At 44.4% G+C, this 15,283-nt stretch overlaps 4 protein-coding genes across 9 annotated transcripts in view; 2 read left to right on the top strand and 2 right to left on the bottom strand.

Moving 5' to 3' along the window:
- The window catches only part of hivep2b (HIVEP zinc finger 2b), a 17,505-nt gene extending 14,337 nt beyond the window's left edge, over positions 1 to 3,168 (bottom strand). For both annotated transcript variants that reach the window (XM_019872622.1, XM_019872623.1), the window contains exon 1: positions 1,135 to 3,168. The gene's annotated coding sequence lies outside the window, so the exon portion shown is untranslated. The remainder of the gene's footprint in view (positions 1 to 1,134) is intronic.
- Positions 3,169 to 6,068: 2,900 nt separating this feature from the next.
- fuca2 (alpha-L-fucosidase 2) lies at positions 6,069 to 10,548 on the bottom strand. 2 transcript variants are annotated; one of them, XM_019872615.1, is made up of 7 exons: positions 10,413 to 10,548; positions 9,613 to 9,789; positions 9,306 to 9,493; positions 8,659 to 8,998; positions 7,873 to 8,083; positions 7,089 to 7,388; positions 6,069 to 6,349 (listed from the first exon to the last, which is right to left on the bottom strand). In XM_019872615.1, the coding sequence occupies exons 1-7, from the start codon at positions 10,520 to 10,522 to the stop codon at positions 6,212 to 6,214; spliced, it is 1,464 nt and encodes a 487-aa protein (XP_019728174.1). In that variant the 5' UTR covers positions 10,523 to 10,548; the 3' UTR covers positions 6,069 to 6,211. The 2 variants fall into 2 exon arrangements, with proteins under 2 accessions (XP_019728174.1, XP_019728175.1); XM_019872616.1 differs by lacking the exon at positions 10,413 to 10,548 and having other exon boundaries at positions 6,069 to 6,358; positions 9,613 to 10,146.
- On the top strand, positions 10,468 to 13,633 carry LOC109517442 (putative deoxyribonuclease TATDN3). 3 transcript variants are annotated; one of them, XM_019872619.1, is made up of 10 exons: positions 10,468 to 10,574; positions 10,642 to 10,674; positions 10,968 to 11,041; positions 11,124 to 11,208; positions 11,299 to 11,361; positions 11,468 to 11,577; positions 11,679 to 11,734; positions 11,915 to 12,027; positions 13,249 to 13,326; positions 13,432 to 13,633. In XM_019872619.1, the coding sequence occupies exons 1-10, from the start codon at positions 10,521 to 10,523 to the stop codon at positions 13,573 to 13,575; spliced, it is 810 nt and encodes a 269-aa protein (XP_019728178.1). In that variant the 5' UTR covers positions 10,468 to 10,520; the 3' UTR covers positions 13,576 to 13,633. The 3 variants fall into 3 exon arrangements, with proteins under 3 accessions (XP_019728178.1, XP_019728176.1, XP_019728177.1); XM_019872617.1 differs by having other exon boundaries at positions 13,246 to 13,326; XM_019872618.1 differs by lacking the exon at positions 10,642 to 10,674 and adding an exon at positions 10,855 to 10,887 and having other exon boundaries at positions 10,506 to 10,574; positions 13,246 to 13,326.
- An 868-nt stretch (positions 13,634 to 14,501) lies between these two features.
- coq8ab (coenzyme Q8A, genome duplicate b) overlaps positions 14,502 to 15,283 on the top strand; it is a 25,672-nt gene continuing 24,890 nt past the window's right edge. The window contains exons 1-2 of one of the 2 annotated variants that reach the window (XM_019872541.1): positions 14,502 to 15,114; positions 15,202 to 15,272. In XM_019872541.1, the coding sequence (XP_019728100.1) occupies positions 15,225 to 15,272 (48 nt within the window). In that variant the 5' untranslated portion in view covers positions 14,502 to 15,114; positions 15,202 to 15,224. Of the gene's footprint in view, positions 15,273 to 15,283 lie in introns of both variants that reach the window. The other variant, XM_019872537.1, reaches the window with a different exon arrangement.

The raw sequence follows: 15,283 nt of genomic DNA, 5'->3' as shown, positions 1-15,283 counted from the left end.
GGGGGGGCGTTGAAGGCTCCCTCCTCAAGGTCGATCTGACCTCATTGCTTAGTTTCCATCCCACTGAGGTCCAGAAAAGACAACTACGCATTAGCTTCAGTCAATCCAACCCATGTGTTCTGCGGCAGGTTTTCTCAGTCTCCTGTTAGCTTGATCTGGTTAGCGCGGCAAGATGCATTCGGTGGGTTTGTCGTAGTTTTCCATGAGTTCGGCTTCAGCGTGATACTTTTTTTTGCGACTTCCCATTCATGTAGCTCGATCCCTTTCATGCATTTAACGTGACGTTTTTTTACAAAGTTTCACGTTAACATGATTTCTGATGTGTTTAGCGCAACAGGTTTCCCCCAGATTCCAGTCCCAGATCCAATTCTTGAATTGATGCTGCTGATGTGTCCATTGTGGTTACCCTGCTGTGGCGTGGCTCGATCTGAAAGATGCATTCAACGTGGGGGAGTTTTCAGTTTCTCGTGAGTGCGGCTTCATACGTTTTTTTTTTTTTTTTTTTTTTTTTTTTAAGATTTAGCAATTTCCCCTCAACATAGCTTGCGGTTTGTGACCAAGTGATGCGTTCAATGCAGCTGTTTTTGTCTTCAGTTTGACTATTTTTTTGCAACTTCCTATTCATGAAGCTTTATCCAACCGATGCGTTGGGCGCGAGTTGTTTTTCCAGTTTTCGAAGTAGAATTTAGCTCAGCTCAATCTGACGTGTTTGGCATTTTTCACGTAGTTTACCGAGATGGTGACTTGATGCTTTGAATATGGTGGGATTTTTTTTTTCAACTTTTCATTCTTGTGGCATTACCAAACCGATGCGAAGCAGTGCAGAAATACGTGCCCCTAACTTAAGTCGAACGAGTTGAGCTGATTCGGTGCCCGTGCGGTGGTAAAACCAGGTTAATACATTTTCTGCGGCGTACGCCAGATTAATCCCATGTCTCGGCGCGCGCACAAAGACGCAGACGCATGTCGTCGTGTTGCACCTGTGCAACAAATGCATGACACAGCAGCGGTGTGAGGCGCAGGTGGGTGAGGGGGGGAAAAAAAAAGAAACACTCCGTCCCTTTAAACGCGAGCATCCATAAATATCACAATGACATTCACACGCATGCAGCTCCGCATGATCCTCATACAAACCTGACATTTCAGCCCCCGCCTCTCCTTCCACGTCCCGCATCCTCATTCCTCATCCCGCACCGTCCATTCTGCCTCCAGCGGGATAAGGGAAAAAAACGCGAGGGTAAACGTCCCATCAGTCCGGAGTGGCGGCAGGAGCGGCGCACATTTGGAGCGTTCTATTGATGCGAGCCAGTCACCAGAGAAAATACCCAAGCATGACGTGCAGACCCGGGTACAAAAATAGCAAAGGGGCCCTTGGAGGGATTACACAACGGCCCACGTTTCAGGGCGCTTTTCCTCTCCGGCTCTGGCTGCTCACTCAGGCTGGGTAGGAGGAGAAGCGCGAGGGAGGGAGGGGGGGGGGGGGCGTTAGTCAGATGTCATGAGCATTGTCAAAAGCTGCTCTTCATTCATCAAGAATCGAGAACTACCCTTCAAAAGGTGCAATTCGGTTGGCGTATGACGAGGAGGAAGTGGGAGAATGGGAGAAAAGGAAAAAAAAAAAGCCTCTGGGTTCTTTTGTGAGATGCTCGGAGCTTCCCGTCACGACATCCTCGGCCTCCATTCACAAAGGAGGAGAACCATCGACGTCGTGACGAGCCGTGCGGGGGACAATGCCGCCAGATGATGTGCAGCTGCACGCCGCATCCTGCGTATGCGTGCCAGCCTCTTCAAACCTCAACCCTTCTTATTACACGGACAATATTTCCCCCAGAGAACATCGATTCGTTTGGCATGCATATAGAAAGTTAGAACATTGTGACCACCCAAGATTTTTACGGTTTTGGCGAATCTTCAAGCTTCGCCCACAAGCAATGTCGGACACTCAAATTCTTCACGTGACAGTCATCCATCTGCCCAGTACACGTGGTACAAATTGGATAGCAATCGGAGAAAAATCTCGAGCGTCAGTTTGTTTTTGAAGGACCCATGAAAATGTGCGACATGGAACCAAAATCAGTTGGCCACTTCAAACCAAAATGGCAGACTCCCTCTGTCCTGGTCCGGCATGGAGTCTTGAAACGTTTTTGTGGGTCTACGAAACGTGACGTCGCTCAAGGAAACTGGCTTCAGGAGAACGGGAGAATCTATAGGGTGCACTGAAACAAAATGGCGGCTTCAGCAAAATGGCCGATTGCCTGTGCCGTTTCAAGGATGGCTTCCTGCGACTTTTTTTGGTGGGTTTACTCCCGATAGCCATGTTGACCAAATTTCAGGGGGGGTTGCAACTATGGGATAGCCACTGCTCCCCTCAGCGAGGTGGCCTAACAAGCCTGAGAATGCCAAAAGTGTGTATTGAAAGAGGAGCCCCTCAGGGCGCTATTCTTAGTCATCGAGCGTAGAACAAGTTGGAACTCGCTTGCGGCTCCATTATGCAGCATAGGATGGCTGAGGAAGGGTCAAGTAGGAGTGTGTGTGTGGGGGGGGGGGGGCTAAAATGGCTAATACAGTCAAGGTCGAACCACTTGTCGTGTAGAAATACAAATGCTCCCTCTCAGGCAGATGCGCACTTGCTCGGAACAGCTGAGCGGGATTCCATGTCCCCCCCCCCCCACACCTCCCTCAAATGAGGTGATGACAACACAGTGAATGACGGAGATGGGGAGGGGGGGGGGTTATGAATGGAAGGTTTGACGGTTTCTCCCAGGCCACTTGCACACATCACACATCATTCATCTTCATCCTTCCGCCGCCGTCTCTTTAAAATCAGAAAATAAGCTTGACACCTAGTGCTGCGTCGCCATGGCAACAGAGTCTGCCACAATGGCCCCCGCTTCCTGTCGGTATGTCTAATTACCAGCAAATGTTGGAAGGGAAAAAGGGAGAAAAAGGCATCATCTTAAATGTAGATGTTAAAGCGGCAGTCAAATCCAATTTTAACCATGTTTAAATTAGGATGTCATTGATTCCATGTCCGTTTGTTTGAATACAACCCTAAAACAGAAAAATGCAAAAGAATAATGGAACATGAAATGACATGATTTAGAAAATTAGCAATGGTACCGGAGGGATGTATATTTTACTATGCCAAAACAATATTCCTAATAGTATCGTAAATCAAGTCAAGTACAACTTTATTGTCAAATAAAAATAAAAAATATATATATGAGAGCGGTAAATACATTCTAAATAGAGCAAGGTCATGTATTGCTTGTGACTGTTTATTTTTGTTCATTTATTACTATTTATAATCATAAAAGACCAAAGAGATATAAAGGTTATAAAGAGAATATATACTAGGCTTTCATTATTTTAAAAAATAAGGACATTAAAGGATCTTCTACGTTTTATTACGAATATGACTTTAAAAATAAAGACTAACGCTGTATCCACAACCGTTTTTGATGTCATCTTGAAAAAGAGGAACGAATACAAATGTTTGAACATAAAAAAAAAAAATCATGATGTAATGCAAAAAAAAAAAATTAGAAAAAAATCCCAATCCCATCTACTCCCGTGAATTTTTTATCTTGTACCGTCCCAATATCATCTCAATCCACTTTTCCTCCCGTTCGATTTATTCCCTTGGTCGCCCCCCCATCTGCATGTCATGGAACATTTGCAGAACAGGGACCTCCCCCCTGTTCAAAAGCGTGCGGCAGCGGGGAGGGAGCACACACACTCACACACGCACACTGACATGATTTAGAAAATTAGCAATGGTACCGGAGGGATGTATATTTTACTATGCCAAAACAATATTCCTAATAGTATCGTAAATCAAGTCAAGTACAACTTTATTGTCAAATAAAAATAAAAAATATATATATGAGAGCGGTAAATACATTCTAAATAGAGCAAGGTCATGTATTGCTTGTGACTGTTTATTTTTGTTCATTTATTACTATTTATAATCATAAAAGACCAAAGAGATATAAAGGTTATAAAGAGAATATATACTAGGCTTTCATTATTTTAAAAAATAAGGACATTAAAGGATCTTCTACGTTTTATTACGAATATGACTTTAAAAATAAAGACTAACGCTGTATCCACAACCGTTTTTGATGTCATCTTGAAAAAGAGGAACGAATACAAAATGTTTGAACATAAAAAAAAAAAATCATGATGTAATGCAAAAAAAAAAAAAAATTAGAAAATCCCAATCCCATCTACTCCCGTGAATTTTTTATCTTGTACCGTCCCAATATCATTTTGAAAATACAACTACAAAAATACAAAATGTTTCAATACAATTGAGTTATTCATGTTATGTTATGTTAACATTTCCTGTTACAACTTATTTCGGCACAGTTACCTATTGGGCCGCGTTTCGGTGTGTCTATGGCAATGTAAAACTAGACATGAGTGTTACTTGTCCAAATGAATTGATCCTTCAATTCAAACAGGGCTTCTTTGACTTGGTGTCGTCGGATCAGCTGTCACGCGCCTGCCTATATGGGGATATCCGGCTCACCGTGCGTGCATGCGCTCACACTCACACACGCACACACACAACGCCCCCCCCACTCGCCCCCCGCACTGGAGTCACCATCTCAGGTGACAAACATCGGCCACCACAACCCCCTCCCCATTTAAGACCCCCACTCCACCACGCGCAGCCTAAATTCGACGGTCGGTGACAGACTTGTAGTGTGACATCTCGCCCAGTCCGAGACACAGAATTACATTGATCTGGTAGACTGACAGTGTAACTGTCATGAACAACGAAAGCATTGCGTCGTTTGAGAAGGCCATTACTTACAAAGGGCGTGTTCGGAAATATGCCTGTTAACTGCACCGACATTCTGATGTGCTAGAGTGTACCGATCACTTTTTTAAAAGTGCATGATCACACCGATGTGTGATTTATCCATTTGTCTGTACAGTCTAATAATGTTTTTTTTTTTGGGGGGGGGGGGGGGGGGGGGGGGTTGTCGCTTTCTCTCCGGAGTCGTCCGAGATGAGCTTGGAACGTGTCCTTATGCCTCCTCCGGTGTGCAGTGCAGCCAAGCGCCACCAGAGGACGCCAAAAACAGCTCGAAAACATTTGATTCACAACGCCAGCGATGAAATATTCACCGCCCCGCCTCCGGAGAGAAACGAAAAGCAACACCTACAATATTTGTTACAAGATGTACGCAAAATATGACGTGGTAACAAACAATGGGACAAAATGCACTGGGCACAGCATTTGAGTACACTGTGCGCAGGGGTATTCGGGCCACCTGGAGAAAAATAACAGCAGTCAACAAATGTTTACTCCATTTTTTTTTTTGCCGTTTCCGATTATGCCTACGTTTTTTTTTTCTCAAGCACATCAGGTTTTCATAACAATAAACTAATAATAATATATGTAGTATGATAATAGATGTAGTCAGATTTATGAATTAAGGGTTCATCAACAGTTGAATTGCATATTTGGAAGAGAAAGACCAAATTATTTTCACAATTAAAAGATCATTTCAGATTATTTTTTTCGACACAAAAACGTGTATTTTGGGGATTGTAGTCTTAGTCTAGCCTCATGAAATATTTAAGATTTTCGAGATTAAGATACATTTTTTTATGAGAATGAAACAATATTTTTGATTAAAAATTAATACTTGCCCTAAAAAAAAGGTTGTTTTTCGACAAAGTCGTATTTTCTGGATTAACGTCAGAAGATGACAAGAATAAGATTTTTCTGAAAATGTTTCAGATTTTGAGGGAGAAAAATGACTGATTTACGAGTCGTGATATTATTAGCAAAAAGTTGTCGATTTACAAGAAAAAAACATTCTTTTTGAGACAGACGATTGTTTTTGTGATTTGCGATATTTTGACGTTTGTTTCGATTAAAGTCCGAATATTTATGTTGTACTGAGCTGTCCTCTGGAAACAGACTTTCCGATTTACAAATTCGTCGGTTATGTTTTGGATTTAAAAAGTTTAAGTGAATGATTTTTTTTTTTCATATATACTTTGGAAAAAAGTAAAATATATATTCAAATACTGAACTTGGACAAAAATGTATTTGCATCTTTTATTTAATTAAAGAGGTAACACACAAATTATAGCATTACATCAAGTCGCGTTTTCAGCTCCTTGCGCTCACAGCTTCAATTCATTTCAGTGCATCCAAAATTAGTCGGCGTCATCTTCTTCTTCTTGTTCACTTGGCACCGGTCAGTCTGAGGGTCCAGGCCCACTGGCATGGCATCTGGCTGATGGACAGCTGAGGTAGGAAGACCCGGATACCGCTGGGCTTTGCAGGCTCCCACTTCACAGGGCCGTGACCCACGAGCACCACCTGGTTTTGCTGGGGTTTTTTTTGTTTTTTTTTACCCAGAACAAAAACACAGAGCACATTTTTAAACAGGATTACCGAATGTCAGGCAACAAAAATCAATGCGAGTGGCCCCGCTTCCCAGAAAACTACAAGCGCAATCCGAGAAGGCATCTTAATGAGTCAGCAAGAAGGCAGCGTGAGCACGAGTGCCAGCAGGTGGCGGCGGGTGGGCGTGGATGACGGAATTCTTTGAACACAAGACGCCCACCGGGACGGCCAGCCAAACAAAAGCTGGCCGCTTGATGCACAGCCCTTCCCGTAAAATCAGGAATGACAGAGAAAACTTGTTGGATGATGTGAAAGTGATTCTCAAAGTGGGGCGGCACCGTGGTCGACTGGTTACCACGGGGTTCGATTCCGGCTCCAGCCTTCCTGTGTGGAGTTTGTACGTTCTCTCCGTGCCTGCGTGGGTGTTCTCCGGGTACTCTGGTTTCCTCCCACATTCCAAAAATGTGCTTGGCAGGTTAATGGAACACTCAAAATTGTCCCGAGGTGTGATTGTGAGTGCGAACGGTTGCTCGTCTATGTGTGCCTTGCGATTGGCTGGCGACCAATTTAGGGTGTACCCCACCTGCTGCCTGAAGACAGCTGGGACAAATTCAATTTGCAAGCCTAATAATGCATCGCGTCATGGACTCTGTTGTTCCTAATTCCTCTGTCGTAAACTTAGCATGACGGAGATGTACCTAATAAAGCTTACCTGAGTTTGTCCCGGTGCGAGCTCAGGTTCGCCGAGGAGTAAAATTCCGTCAGTCGGCCACACGAGGAAAAAGGCAAAGACTGCGTTCTGCCGCGGTCTGGACGTGTACCAGACGCCGGATGTGACCGTGTCCTTCTGAGCCCGCCAGGCGCTGCTGTTGTAGACCCCCTCGCCATTCACCCGAAGCCATCGACCAATCTGGCGCAGGCGCTCCTCAAAGATGGGTGCGATCCTCCCGTCCGCCGTGGGGCCCACGTTCATCAGCAGGTTGCCGCCGCAGGACACGGTCTCCACCAACGTCTGGAAAAAGAGACACCGGAAAGGTTCGGTCATCTAAGAGGAGGTTGTCACTAACAACACAAACTGGCCAAAGTGCTTTGGCTGATTGCTATCGTATTGGAAAATTGTTTTCAGACACAGGAAGTCTGCCATTTTAAAGCGAAGCACCCATTTTAAGATCTTGACCAAATGTCTTGAAAATGTAACCCCTGCGGCCAGTTTACTGTACATGGTCACATTGAATTTGGTAAGCATGTCTATCCATAGTAGACCCACAAAAAAAAAAAAAAAAAATCCCCATTTACTCCGAGAAGCCAGTTTCCCTAAACAACATGAAATTAGGTAGTTATGTCCATCATGAGTAAGCCCACAAAAAAAAAAAAAAAAAAAAAAAAAAAAAAGAACCACTGCCAAAAAGACGTTTCAAGCTGCCATTTCATTTTAGGCCCATTTTAGTCATCGCCTTCAGAGACACACTTGTAGTGATTTCATCTGACATATTCACCTCCACAATCTCCTCGATGGTGAGGTAGTCGGCGAGCGGGGCGTTGCGCCTGTAGCCCCATGACTTGGTGTCGATGGTCATGCAGTTCTCCCACTTGTGCGGCAGCAGGTGACCCGGCTGGTAGCGGTCGGCACAGGTGTAATAGCCGCCATGTTTGCAGATGGAGCCCAAGCCCCATCGGTCGTTTGTCACCACCGTGTCCCGCACTGGACTGCGGGTCAAAAAATTAAAAATGACATGAGAGGAGTCAATCGCGATGTGTGGTACTCGTACCAATAGCGGTACCCGGGCTCCCTCTGGTGGTACGCAAACGAATCACTTCCTAAGTCAAGTTCAGTGGTATTCAAGTCAAATGTATTTGCATTACATTTTTTAAAAACTGTTAGTTTTTAAACTTATTTTAGTACAATTTTAGTCAAATGTTCTGAAACAGTCAAGAGGTCAGAAAGGAGAAGGTAAATATATGAAATGTCTCTTAAATTGGTAATCTTATTGTAAAAGTGTATATACAAACACTGTCTTGAATTACCGGTAACTCTTTGAAGTGTGACTGGTTTGAATCAATTGAGAAATGTGAGCAGAGGGTTGTCACTAATTTGGATATGTGATCGAAAGTTTGGAATAATCATTGCTCGCTATATCGTCCTTCACTTTTTGCATCTTTGCTGCATGACCCTTTTTTAAATACATATGTATTTTCCAAATTATTTGCACATTAGCACTTTCCAGCATTTACCCAACTATGTAAAAAAAAAAAAAAAGACTATAAAAGATGACTTATTTTACCTGTCATTGTAGAGCCAGGCTAGGAACCCGGTGCTGTTCCAGTATTTGTCTGGCGCATCCCCGTCTCCATCCGACCACAGCACGTCAGGCTTGTACGTCAGCACCAGCTCGTAAAGTTCGGGCAGACTTTTGGCGAGGGCAAAGCGGTTGGTGGCGAAGTGGTTGGCGGCATCCTGCAGGAACAGTGGATGAAACCACTCGAAAAGCGAGTGGTACAGGCCCAGGCGCAGGTCACTGTGAGCGCGCACGGCGCTCGCCACCTCCGCTACCAGGTCGCGCTTGGGGCCCAAGTCCACTGCGTTCCAGTTCCACGAGGTCTCGGAGCCCCACAGTGTGAAGCCTGGGGATGATTGACAGCTTAAATTGGTAAGCATAACATGTTGGCAAGCCAGCTAACATTGAATGGATGGATGGATGGATGGATGGATGGATGGATGGATGGATGGATGGATGGATGGATGGGTACATGTGTCCAGATTTTTTATGGATTGAACTGACTATGCAGATCAACACATAGTTTTATCCGGAGCCTGTATTTATGTGTTTTGCTTTTAGACAGATTCAAACTGATTTTAAGGATAACAGCCAAGCTTCATCCACAGCCTGCGTTTATCAGTGTTTGGATTTGTGATGGCTCAAAACACTACCTTCATGATGTTTTGTGGTCAGCACGATGTACTTTGCGCCCGATGCGGCAAAGATGTCCATCCATTCTTTGGCGTCGAAGAACTCGGCAGTGAAATGGGGTGCAAAGTCTTGATACTTAAAGTCCGGCGGATAATTCTTGTGCATGAAGGTGACATACGGCTCCCGCCTTTGCCCCTGCCAGTACCACCTGCGAGACAAGAAAAACGCCACTAGGTGCCAGCATTGCTCTTGCATCACGTGCCCTCGCCATCGTGAAAAGGTGAATAGTTTTACTTTTCGATCAAGAATAGGCGATAGAATTCTCACCAAAACCACTCGCTGCCGAAGCTGGGCACGGAGAAGACACCCCAGTGGATGAAGATGCCGAACTTGGCCTGATCGTACCACTCCGGCAGTGGCCTCGAGTCGATGGATTCCCAGTTGGGTTCGTATTTCGCCACGGTGACGCGGATGCACAGCAGGCAAAAGAGGAAAGACGCAGCGGTGAATACCGCCATTGCTATCTAAATAATTGAAATGCTTTCATCAAAAACAGAAAATTGAAGAAGAAACATTTAACGGTCCACTTCTTGGCTTGTAAACACGGAAGTTGAATTGGCCTTTAAACTTTATGGCAAAAAAAAAAACTTTACGGCGTTTCCGCAGGGTCTGTTTGATTTGGTGGTGTAAAGTTTACGGAAACGGGTTTAACTCGACGGTCTGTAAGAGCACCGCCCTTGCGGGAGACCCAAGATAAATGTGGTGTTGGAGAGGTATAGCTCATGCGTATCCGGGATTTTTTGAAACCAACATTCGCGACTGAATCGACTGTCAATAATGTACACGAAAGTACGTCTTGAACAAAACTTTATTTTTTTAATTTATTTAGAGTTATTTTGATTATCTATTCAATGTCAAAAGTTTAATTACAGCGATAACTTTTTAACAGAAGTGAAAGCGGCTTCAGTCGATTACGTTTACCCCAGGGCGCGTTTGATATTTGGTTTGTGGCTTTCTCGAAAACCGTTTTGCCCGAAGAAACTGACTGTGCCGCCCTCGTGGGGAAACCCTGTATAGGGCGCGTTTGATATTTAGTTTGTGGCTTTGTCGAAAACCGTTTTGCCCAAAGAAACTGACAGTGCCGCCCTCGTGGGGAATCCCTGTATCTAAATCTGGTGCACGTGAGTTGGGCGCATGCGCACTGGGGCGTGCGACCCGGATGTTTTGATTCCATCATGCGTGGCTTCCTCGACTGCCACTGTCACATCGCAGCGGGAGATTTTGACAAGGTATTAATCGTGGTTGCCGAACGTTTTAGTCATTTATCCGTCTTAAATTGTCACCATTATCTTTTAGGACATAGAAACGGTTATTGAGGACTCCAAACGGGTGGGTTAATTGCTCCTTTAAGTCTCTTGGGTCATTATTTGCTCTCATGATGAAACGTGGGTGTTGTTTTTAACTGCCAGGCTGGACACATCGCAGCGGGAGATTTTGACAAGGTATTAATCACAGTTGCCGAACGATTTAGTCATTTATCCGTCTTAAATTGTCACAATCATCTTTTAGGACATAGAAACGGTTATTGAGGACTCCAAACGGGTGGGTTAATTGCTCCTTTAAGTCTCTTGGGTCATTATTTGCTGCCATGATGAAACGAGGATGTTGTTTTTAACTGCCAGGCTGGGCTGTTGGCATTGTTGGCCGTGGCCGAGCATGCAGGGGAGTTTGAAAAGATCATTGCATTGTCACAGAGGTAACTTTGAAACAAAAATAAAAAACACGCTCCCAGTTTTCATTTTTATTTTTTAATAGCTAACTTATTTCTTCATTTTTAGATTCCCAGGGTTTGTGTTGCCCTGCCTGGGAGTCCACCCTGTTCAGGAAGTATCCTCTGACCAACACAGAAGTGCTTCTCTACAGGTAAGAATCCAAAATTAATCCGAACATCCTTGGACATATACTGCCGTGTCCATTTACAAACTGTGCAACACTTTCTTGTCGTGTGCACAGGACCTGGATGCTGCTCTTCCCCTGATTGATAAATACAAAGACCACCTTGTGGCCATTGGAGAGGTAGGAAACATTGACATCAAAGTAAATGTGAACCCTAACAGTTCTTAAATCAGCAAAGGTTGTACTGCATTTCTGACATGATCAATGTTCCCACATGTCGTCCTAGGTCGGTTTGGATTTTACACCCAGGTATGTGAGCAGCGAGTCGGACAAAGAGAACCAAAGGCAGGTTCTGATCCGCCAGGTGCATCTAGCCAAAGAGCTGGACCTCCCTCTGTGAGTCGAAAGACACATTTATTTGTTAAAAAAAAAAAAAAAAACAAGCAAAAAAAAAACCAAATGCTGTTTTATCAAATTAAATGTGTATTTCTAATTAGGAATGTTCATTCACGTTCGGCGGGTCGACCCACTATCCAGCTTCTGAAAGAGCAAGGTGTGACACCTTATGTTCGATAAGAATTAAAGCTGCATAAATGTCTGACTTTGAAGGTTCCGCTGTTTAGTGTTGCTACTTTAAATATGGCAGTGGTGTGTATTTCAATAAGCCTACTTTCTATAAATGCTGCTTGGAAGTAATGAGAAGAATTAAAGCAGCCTGTGCTGCTTTTCGCAGGTGTGGAAAAAGTTCTCCTTCACGCCTTTGACGGGAGGCCGTCGGTCGCCATGGAGGGGGTGAAAGCCGGATACTTCTTCTCCATCCCGCCGTCCATCGTACGCAGCGAGCAGGTGCATGCCAATACACTGACCGGACACGTCGTTCGGGTACACTTGCGTCATCTTACGTACCTAATGAAGTGGCCAGAGAGTGAAATTTGTCTTGACGAATGTGTGCTGACGAGCCTGCGTCAACAAAATCAATCGTAAATTTGATAAGAAAGGAAATTGATCATTTCGGGGAAGTTTCCTATCACTTTCAGGTTCAGGTCGTTTCACCCACTCACAAACCTTCCTGTCGACATTTTTGAGTTTTGGCTGTAATCTATGACGTGTTAACTGTGTGCAGAAATGTGTGTGTGTGTGTGTGTGTGTGTGTGTGTGTGCGCGTGCGTGTGTGTGTGTGTGTGCGAGCGCACATGTGTACTTTTTGATAAACTAATCAACGGTCAGATTACGATGTGAGCAAAAGGAGCAACCCTTCATGATCCTTTCGGGGCCGATTGCTACACATTCAACGAACGCTGCGTCACTTGCTGCTGATCACATTTGCCGCTCCTCCTCTGGCCTTTATTTCATTCCCAACGACGTATTTAGAGACGTCATTAATTAATACTCTTTGTTTTAACAGACGTACCCTGACCTACGAGTTCACCTTTAATTTCTTGTTCTGGCCGCGTTTGTTACCATTTGTAATATCTGTCTCGTCAATCTGTCATTAATTTTCCTTCTGCGAGCATGTCCAGGAGGGTTGGCTCCCATCCCATGGATTGTACATTTTTGAATAACGCGCAACTATCGTCACAGGAACATCACGCTACTACAGCCTTTACCTTGACAGTGCTTGTCTTATAATTTTCTGACTGGTCTACTGAGACGACGCGCTCTTTCGCTTCCTCTGGTCCACGTTTAGCATAGTACACAGCATATTCCAAAACAGCACCGTTACTCGTCACTTATTCGTCACAGTTGAAATAGATCAACTGACCGTTTACAAGTATGAAGACACCCGTGATACTCGTTAGAAGACACACCTTGGTTGAACATGTACCCATGGTCAAATTATTCGGAATCTTTTCTCAGGATCCCAACAGTTTTTGACCAGGCTTGTTGAATGAGTTTTTTTTTTTTTTTTTAATGAATTTGCTGCTGACTATTCATGCTGCCGTTCACCTTTACTTCTGCTGATAGATGCATGGTTGTCCCTCCACTGCCGGTGTTTATGTCATTCTTAACTATATGCAGACTATTCTTGCTGCTTCTCTCAACTAATCTCTTCTTCCCACCAAGAAGCAGAAACTAGTGAAACTGTTGCCTCTGGAGAACATGTGCTTGGAAACCGACTCGCCCGCGCTCGGCCCAGAGAAGCAGGTCCCTTTTTTTTGTTTTGAAAAATCATAGCTGTGTTCATGAAAATGTCGCCATCTTGAGAGTATATTTATGAACAGTTTCTGTGCCGTCCGCTTCGACGTGCAGTTAAGGAACGAGCCCAAGAACATCGTCGTTGCGGCCGAGTACGTCAGCGCCGTGAAAGGAGTGTCGGTGGAGGAGGTGATGCAGGTGACGACGCGCAACGCACTCCGGCTCTTCCCCAAGTTAAAGTCGGCCGTCAAATTGTGATACCGGATGATTGAGTCAGGCGGTCAATAAGTCAATTAAACAGACTCTTGGCACACAACATTGTGACGTGTGTTTTTTGGTTTTTTTTTCGTCCTTTTTGCCAGTTAGAAATTCATTAGAAATACACTGATGTCAAAGGGTCTGGCAGCACAACACGTGTCCTATTTTTATCATCAGTCTACAGCACCATTATTCCTTTCCGAGTTCCCCGCCGCTCCGATTTGTTCGTTCAACTCCCAAAAATATTAGTTTAAAATAACGTCTTCTGAGTTTATATTCTGTGAGGATTTCTTTCATGCAATCAGGACCTACACCATTCAGTGATTTGCAGACCAGTAGCCTATTTTTACAAGCTATTCTACAGCTGGCTGGGAATCAGTGGAAATACTTTTGGCAAGGACAGCAGAAATTCCTTTTGGGGGATAGGAAAAATGGGTCTGACTGAAGTGAGCAGTTGATTATTTGCTGTAACTCAGCACAGATTGTGCAATAGTTTTGAAATAGCCAGATGGTATTGAGTCAAGACAGCAAGTTTCCGTGGCGGAACCGTTTCCTCTGCAGTTTTGTTTTTGTATCAAATTCTGACATGGTCATTGAAGTATTCATGAGAAACTTTAGGTGTTGTTTCATCCACTGTTTGACTTGATGGATTGTACTGTTGAAATGAGTTCTGGTATTATTTGTTTTGGAGGATTCGTGAGTTAATCGAGCAGCACACACCACACACAAACAAATAATAATACAGGTAAAAATATGATATTTCAGAGAGAGAAAGAAAGAGAGAGTTTTTTATGTATCTCTTTGTTTTGGTTTTGGAACCAACCCCAGGTTTTCATGGAAAACCCATCCTGTAAACGTGGATTTTCTTCCGCCGCCATCGGCTACATGTTTTAAGAAATTCTTCTTCTTCTTTTTTTTTTTTTTTAAGTAATCCACTTGAAAACAGTCACTTATAAATCATAAACACAAAGATCTTCAATTGTGTTAGTCCGGCATTCACCTATTTTGTTGCTTTTTATTACTGAAGTTAAAACGTTACTTCATCTGCGCTCACACCAGACTACCGGAATAAAATAAACGGAGATTTAATAGTTTATCCAACGAGATTAAAAAAAAAAAAAACTCGCGCAGAATAAGAGCAAGTCACATACTGTACTTCTAAATTGTGACTACAGTCATACACAACCCAAACGTAGCATCAGCTTTTCCGCTGCGGCGAGCACGTCTTGAACGCATCACTCGTGTCCACTTCAGGGACCGCCCCTTCCCCCGGACACGTCAGCAGTCACGTAGCCCACCGCTGGTAGCTGTTCTATCGCGGCGTTGAGTGACGGACACCCTGCTCGGCCAGTGCTCATCACAATGGTTGAACTTTAGCTCAATTGCAATCCCCCGCCCACCGCTCAACTCCCACCGCGGGCGTCTGGCGGTTTTCCCGGCTAGAAAAGTGTGATCGTTGGGGCGGAGTGGTCGACAAACCGTTGACGACTTCACACCACGTTGAGTCAAATGAAGATTGTGAAGCGCTCAAGATTGGTGGTGAGTTTGCGACTCCGCATTTCACGCGGTTAATGAAAGTTTGGAACAACTTGAAGGTTAACTTCGGAGTCGACGGGTGTGCTCCAGGTGTGAGTCGCGGACGGGGTACCATGGCTGGCGACGCGCTGGTGCGCACGGGTTTGGCCTGGATCATCCAGGTGGCGGGCCG

Source organism: Hippocampus comes, unplaced genomic scaffold (genome assembly GCF_001891065.2).
Source record: "Hippocampus comes isolate QL1 unplaced genomic scaffold, H_comes_QL1_v1.1 scaffold92, whole genome shotgun sequence".
In the NCBI taxonomy this organism is placed as follows: domain Eukaryota; kingdom Metazoa; phylum Chordata; class Actinopteri; order Syngnathiformes; family Syngnathidae; genus Hippocampus; species Hippocampus comes.
Note: the sequence above shows the minus strand (reverse complement) of the source record. Positions and strands in the feature narration are given on the sequence as shown.

Bases quoted from the DNA above. Each gene is read 5' to 3' on its own strand.
- fuca2 (XM_019872615.1), bottom strand. From the start codon at position 10,522: ATGATGGAATCAAAACATCCGGGTCGCACGCCCCAGTGCGCATGCGCC. The intron at 9,790-10,412 runs TTGGGCAAAACG...GGCGGTATTCAC, and splicing joins GGGCGGCACTGTCAGTTTCT to CGCTGCGTCTTTCCTCTTTT. The intron at 7,389-7,872 runs GTGAATATGTCA...CTCTTTTTCCAG, and splicing joins CCATCGAGGAGATTGTGGAG to ACGTTGGTGGAGACCGTGTC.
- LOC109517442 (XM_019872617.1), top strand. From the start codon at position 10,521: ATGCGTGGCTTCCTCGACTGCCACTGTCACATCGCAGCGGGAGATTTT. The intron at 10,575-10,641 runs GTATTAATCGTG...ATTATCTTTTAG, and splicing joins CAGCGGGAGATTTTGACAAG to GACATAGAAACGGTTATTGA. The intron at 13,327-13,431 runs GTCCCTTTTTTT...TTCGACGTGCAG, and splicing joins CGCTCGGCCCAGAGAAGCAG to TTAAGGAACGAGCCCAAGAA.